This window comes from Parus major, chromosome 2 (assembly GCF_001522545.3).
Source record: "Parus major isolate Abel chromosome 2, Parus_major1.1, whole genome shotgun sequence".
In the NCBI taxonomy this organism is placed as follows: Eukaryota; Metazoa; Chordata; class Aves; order Passeriformes; family Paridae; genus Parus; species Parus major.
In genome coordinates, this window is record NC_031769.1 from 10,264,893 (window position 1) to 10,270,892 (window position 6,000).

General features: G+C 39.4%; 1 protein-coding gene across 2 annotated transcripts in view; it reads left to right on the plus strand.

Moving 5' to 3' along the window:
- WDR37 (WD repeat domain 37) overlaps positions 1-3,642 on the plus strand; it is a 44,116-nt gene extending 40,474 nt beyond the window's left edge. For both annotated transcript variants that reach the window (XM_015618762.3, XM_015618763.3), the window contains one exon: positions 250-3,642. In XM_015618762.3, the coding sequence (XP_015474248.1) occupies positions 250-381 (132 nt within the window). In that variant the 3' untranslated portion in view covers positions 382-3,642. The remainder of the gene's footprint in view (positions 1-249) is intronic.
- The last annotated feature ends 2,358 nt before the right edge of the window (positions 3,643-6,000 follow it).

A 6,000-nucleotide genomic window follows, 5' to 3' on the forward strand; every position in this document is an offset into this window, starting at 1 on the left:
AAACTGAAAAGTTTTGATGCACCTTTTTGTATGCGTCTGTCCTTACGGATGCAGTGCTGGTGCTAAGGAGTCACATCATTATGGAGACTTTTACCTTGCAGATGGCAGCTAACAATGACCTTTAGGATTCCCAAGGGCTGTTTGCAAAGAGCAGGCTGAGGATTGGCAGGGTTGCATTTTGAGTTGCAGTGAGCTGCTGTCCCGGCAGCTCCCAAATCAGTAACGGTGCTGTCTCCCATGCTGTGGCAGGGGCACAGGAGGATGGTTTGCTGCTCTGCCTGGTGTGAGGACCATCCCATCTGCAACCTCTTCACGTGTGGGTTTGACCGTCAGGCCATCGGCTGGAACATCAACATCCCCGCTTTGCTACAAGAGAAGTGAAACGCTGAGAGAGTTTCTGCGTTTGTGTCGCCGTGGACTTCTACACCTGGGCAGACTTTTCTGAACACTGGTCTGCTGTTGCTGTAAAAGCTCTTCCGTGAGGGGAGACTTGAGCAAATGTTGTTCTTGTTACCACATTGTGCACAGTTTGCATGGGTTGTACAGAGAAATGTGATTTTTTAAAAATTAGTTTGTCTTGTGTATGAACTTTTCTATTTTGGCATCCACTGGTCAATATGTTCACTGTTGTGTAGAGCACATAAATGTTCATAAGTTATTTAGCATTTAATAGTTACACAGTAGGGCATTACATTTGTGACATAAATGTGAAACTTATGTAATTACTGTAGAGAGTGTATACAGTCTGTTACATTTTTCCATGACTCTACATATCTGCCTTGTGTTAAAAGGAATCTGCAGGGCTAAAACTTTGAAATGAAGTGTGAATTTCACTAGTTGTATGATTGTAAACATTTTCTTGTTTGCATCTGATTTGAATACTTTTTTTAGTGCTGCCGTATAGTGCAACTTCAACTCCATTTTTACTCTGGTTAATAGAGAAATAGTAGATTTGAGAAGGAAAATGCAAGCAACTTGTAGTGAGTATAGACTGCCAGGATTATTTGTAATCTTTTTTGTACTTTTTATTTTAAAAAAAGGAAAGATTCATTCTGCCCTTCTTATATAAAGTGATTCTGAAACCTCATCACATTTCATATTAGCAAAAATCCAGAATATTACAATTCTAATCACTGAAATCTAGTCAAGCAAATTTTGAAGCACTTTAGTTTATAGCTGTTGTTATAAACCATTTATGAAAGTTTGACTTTACCAGTGAATGTGGTGGAGCTAACCTTTGTAAGAAGGATTAATTCCTTTTGGTGATCTGTCCAGAAAGGAAATAGTTTATTTGGGGGTTGATGATTTTGTTTATGTACCTACAGTGAGCATACTTTTAATTGTGTCACTTCCCATATTTTTATTTTGAGCCAGCAATACAAAGTAAATGAGTACTACCTCAAAAATGAATGTCAGTCAAGATGCATGAAATCTCTCTGTAGCCTAGAAAAAAGCACTTTTGGTGTCTGGCTGAAGTTCTGTCTCTGATAGGAGAGGAAAGACAATCATACTACTTGTGATCCTTAAGGTAGTTAACACGTAAATCTAGTGGAGCAATACACTAAGTCAGCATCATCTGTCACCGTTCTGTTCTCAGCCATGACAGGGGTGCTGCAGTCCCTGTCCTGTTCTAAAAGGGGGCAGTTAACATAGCTCTCCCTTCTTTCTCCCAAATGATATTACTCTGGTTTTGCTCCTCACTGTGTTTAGCTGGTTCTGTACTGGCAGTGGGGTGTTACGCTGCAGCTGCTGCTGTCAGTAAATGAAGGTGGCAGCTGGTGTCTTGGAAAGAATGGAAAGGCTGCTTCAGACAGACACTTGTTTTTTGGCTAAAGGGAGATGCTGCCCCTGGGTGTCTGACATATCACAGTATAAGATGAAGGGTGGGGGTAAGGAAGGGTGCACTCTGACAGTGGGACCTTGGGGTTCATGGTGGGTTGACGGAAGTATTAGGAGCCTTTTATCTCATCATCATAGTTCTGTGCAACTACAGCTGTGCTCATGTCCTCTACAGCATTGTTTATAATGACATTAAGACATGTGTTAACTGGTTCTCCTGTTAACTTACATTTATGTGGCATGGGAGTACAGTGGAATGGGATAAGGAATGCATCATTGAAGAACAGAAGGAAAACAGGGGGTCCTAAACATAGTTTTGGACTGTAACATTAAGGAAACTCAAAATATTTGTAGTGTCTTTATAGTACACGTCATCAGAGTAGTTTGATCCCTTGTTTTTTTCTGTTGTGGGGTTTGGGAATTTTTTTTCTTGAGATACAAGATGGACAACTGTGCTGAAGTAATTTAAATACTAAAACTAGTGAGGTTGCAGAAAGCAGCTGCAGAGTTTGAAGTCTTCTGGTGGTAAGAGTGAAATGATGGTGACAATGTTTATTCTCACTTTTTTTTTTTTTTTTCCTCCTGGATTTATTACTCTGGGTTAAAGCCATTTGATGTTGGGTTACAGTTTTTATTTCCTTAAGAAAACAAGACTCACTTTCTTTTAGTTGGTAACAGAGAGAACTTTACAAAGGTTTACGCTGTTTTTAAAAAAAGAGGAAAATGTCTGGCCAGTACAAGCAGTTTCTCCAGCATGGCCTGCATGTAGGATCTGGAGCAATGGCTCTCCTGTTACCTGAGGGAGAGGAGAGGGTCACTGGTTTTGGTCCTGCTAAACTAAAGTGTCTAAGCTTATCTCATACATATGTAATACAGAACCACTGGACTCTGTGCAGTTTAATCATCATTGCTGCAAGCTTTTTATATCACCAGAGGGACCATCCTCTGGCACCAGAAATGGGTGATTACATGGTTTCATTTTGAAAAGAATCAACCAAACAAGGTGCTAGAGCCACGTTCTTATGAGCAGGCTAATACTTAAATCAGCTGAACACTGAACTATCACAGTTTAGTTTTCTATACTGTACTGAAGGGTAAGCCAAACTGCCATTCCCCTTGAAGCAAAACATATGAGCAGGGGTAGTGAATAATACTACATTGACTGAATATGTCAAAAACATTTCATGGCTCTAAATGTTGTAAAGAGTGTTTTTTCAGCACTGAACAATGTCCAGCATTTCATTAAATGGAGGAGAGTTGCAGTTACAGTTTCAGTATTGTGCAGAATTTCACAGAAAACTCATCACCAGGTGAAACCAAGCTTCTGTGTCTTTCTCTCAAGCAATGCACATAAATTTTCACGAAGTTTGTATATACTTTACAATCAGAAAGATCTGGAATGAAACATCTTATTTGTTGCCTAAATCTGTGAAAACTACCTTTTGGGAAAAAGAATTTATAAGTTATGTGGAACCACTTTTTATTATTTTGCTAATTTGTTTTTAGATGTAAAATGTTTTTCTTCATTACAATTCAAAATGCATTAAAACATTTAACAATTTTTTTTGGTAATTTGCTGTTCTTCTCTGTTGCATTAAGGTTGTTGTTGATGTCAATATTTTAAGTTTTTATAGTCAAAGGATCTTCCTATTCACTTTCCACTCTTTTCTACTCAACAAAAAAAGTTTGTTTCTAAGGCACTGACGAACTTAGTTTGGAAAAGAAGACCAAGTCTGTTTATTACAGTAGGTTTTCTGTAGCACTAATGGTCATGCTGCCAGTAAAATATCTAGATTAAAGGGGTGTTCAGGTGTGTATTTGTAATATCTTCTGTTCTGTATGGAAAAAAATTGTAATTGCATCTTGTTATGCAGATTATGCAAAAGTTTCCACATGACTTTTCGTCCCTCTTTACAAACTGACATTTTAAAATGAAATCAAAACAAGTTTTTTTTACATTTAGAATACAGCAAAGATACTGCAAAAATACTCTGATGAAGAAAACTCAGTTTTTCTGTAAGTTAAAGGTTGGTTGCTTGTGCACTTATGTTCACACCAAAGCTGTGTAGTGTTGGAATAAAACCTAAAGCACTTTTTGTTGTAGAAAGCCTTGGGTTTCAGAAGCCAAGGCAGAGTCCTGGCTGGTCCAGGACTGGAATGCAGGATGTTGCTTTGTGCACCTTATTCTCCTTCAATGTGCTTTAGGATCCCTCATTGCCACATTTGGAATTAATCAAAGTTGCTGGTGATTTAGTCCCTGGACCAAAAACAAGGGACTGGAGTTCCAAGGTAGCACAACTGACATAAGGGCTGGGTTGAGATAGAATGCCAAACCCTGGGCTTTAGTTGATTTTGGCTGAGGGCATCCAAATCAGGCCTTACTTCCAGGTGACTTAAACTTAGTATTTCTAGTATTATTTTAAACCTGTGAGTAAATATCATGCACAACTAGTAGTTTCAGGAGTGTGTCTGTGTTTAAACTGGAAGATGAGCTGCAGAAGAACCACTCTGTCATGCACCATAGTTTGCTCTGTAGACCAGCATAGAAATTTTATTTAATGCTCTGTTGAGACCTGAGTATGTCACTGAAAAAATTACTCAGCCTTGTGATATTTTATTTTTAAGGAGTGTTGTTACCTTTTCTAATTCCCACAGGTCAGAGTTTTCCGAACATAAGTAATTTGCAGGAGCTTACAGTGGAAATCCTGTTTAATTCAGACTGTAAATCCTGGTCAAAACATACCATTAACTGGAAGAGGTGTTATACTGGAGCAGTGTGGGATTTTGTAGATGTGCTGCTTGTCAATGACTTCCAAGTGAGAACATTCAGTACTACCATGAGGGGCTGTTTCTCAGAGGTGTAGGGTTGAGGCTGGCGAGCATTTGCAGCATTGAACCCAAGCTCCTGAATTGGCAGCTTGGATGACTTGTACAGGTTTGGGGAGTTTCTGGCGTGGTTCAGCATGCCATGCAGAAATTGGAATTCAAGCCTTCGACTTTCTCTAGGAAAATGGAAATGGTGCAAAGTGTCAGTGATGGCATATACAATAGGAGAGAGTAAATGTAGAAAAAAAAAAAGCCCTGCCTCTGCCTTGAATTGTTTTGAAAGTGGAACTTTCAGGCTGGTTGGTAACTGTTGTGCAGTGGAATGCAACCACTGCATTTTAATTGTGTTGCTTGATTCCACTTGAAGCTTCATTTCAACCACACTTTGTTGGAAACTGTACAGTTCTGCTTCCTTCCACCAAAACTTGTCATACTTAGCATTTGAGTTTAACAGTATTTTTGTGTGCTTCCTTTCCCACTTGTATTTGTGATCTTTCTCTTCTCTCTAGGGCAGAACAAATTTATTTACATCTTTATTTTAAAGCCTTGTACCCATAAAACAAAACCATCCAGCAGTCCTGTGCTGGGAGGAGAGAACTGACTGATCTCAATGTGCGCTTTTTCATCTTCATAATTTCTTTAATTGTTCAGATGAAAATTTTTAATGATGGAAGTTGCCTAAAGGCTGGATGCTTTAATGGTCTGGGGTTAGTGAAGGCTGAATCAAGTCTGTGCACCTTAATTGGCAAGGGAAGATAGACTTGCAGTGATGTTGTAGGTGACTTAAGGCTTTGGAAAGGGGCATGCAGTGATTTCAAGTCATGCAGAAGAGTTATGGAGGAAGACTTTTCCTTAGTTTGGAGCTTCTGTGGTGCATGCAAGAGTGGTGACCCAGCATTTGAGAAGGAATTAAGATCATTTGAGAAGCTTAGAGGCACGTCTGTGGTGAAAGTGTTTGGACTGCAGATGAGAAACACAGAGGAAGAATAATGAAGGGAAATGAGAAACTGGGATAAAATTGGGACAGCTGAGGGAGACGGGTAGAAAGAAAATGCAAAGTGGTTCAGAGGAGTGCATGTCTAAAAGATGGAATTTATTGGTCAGTTGGGGATAAACTGCTGGGAAATCAATGTTTAGTGAATGCCTCTGACTTAGTGAGGAGAAGGGAAAGCAGAGATGGGCAGGGCCAGCCTGCAAAGGGCAAACAGGATTGAGCTCAGTGGGAAACATGGATATTGGGATGTGCTTATGGCTAGAGCTTAGAATGGAAACAACTGGAAGATTCCTTTGAATTTTTTCAATTAATCTTTTTGGTTTCTATGTCCTTCATTTTGG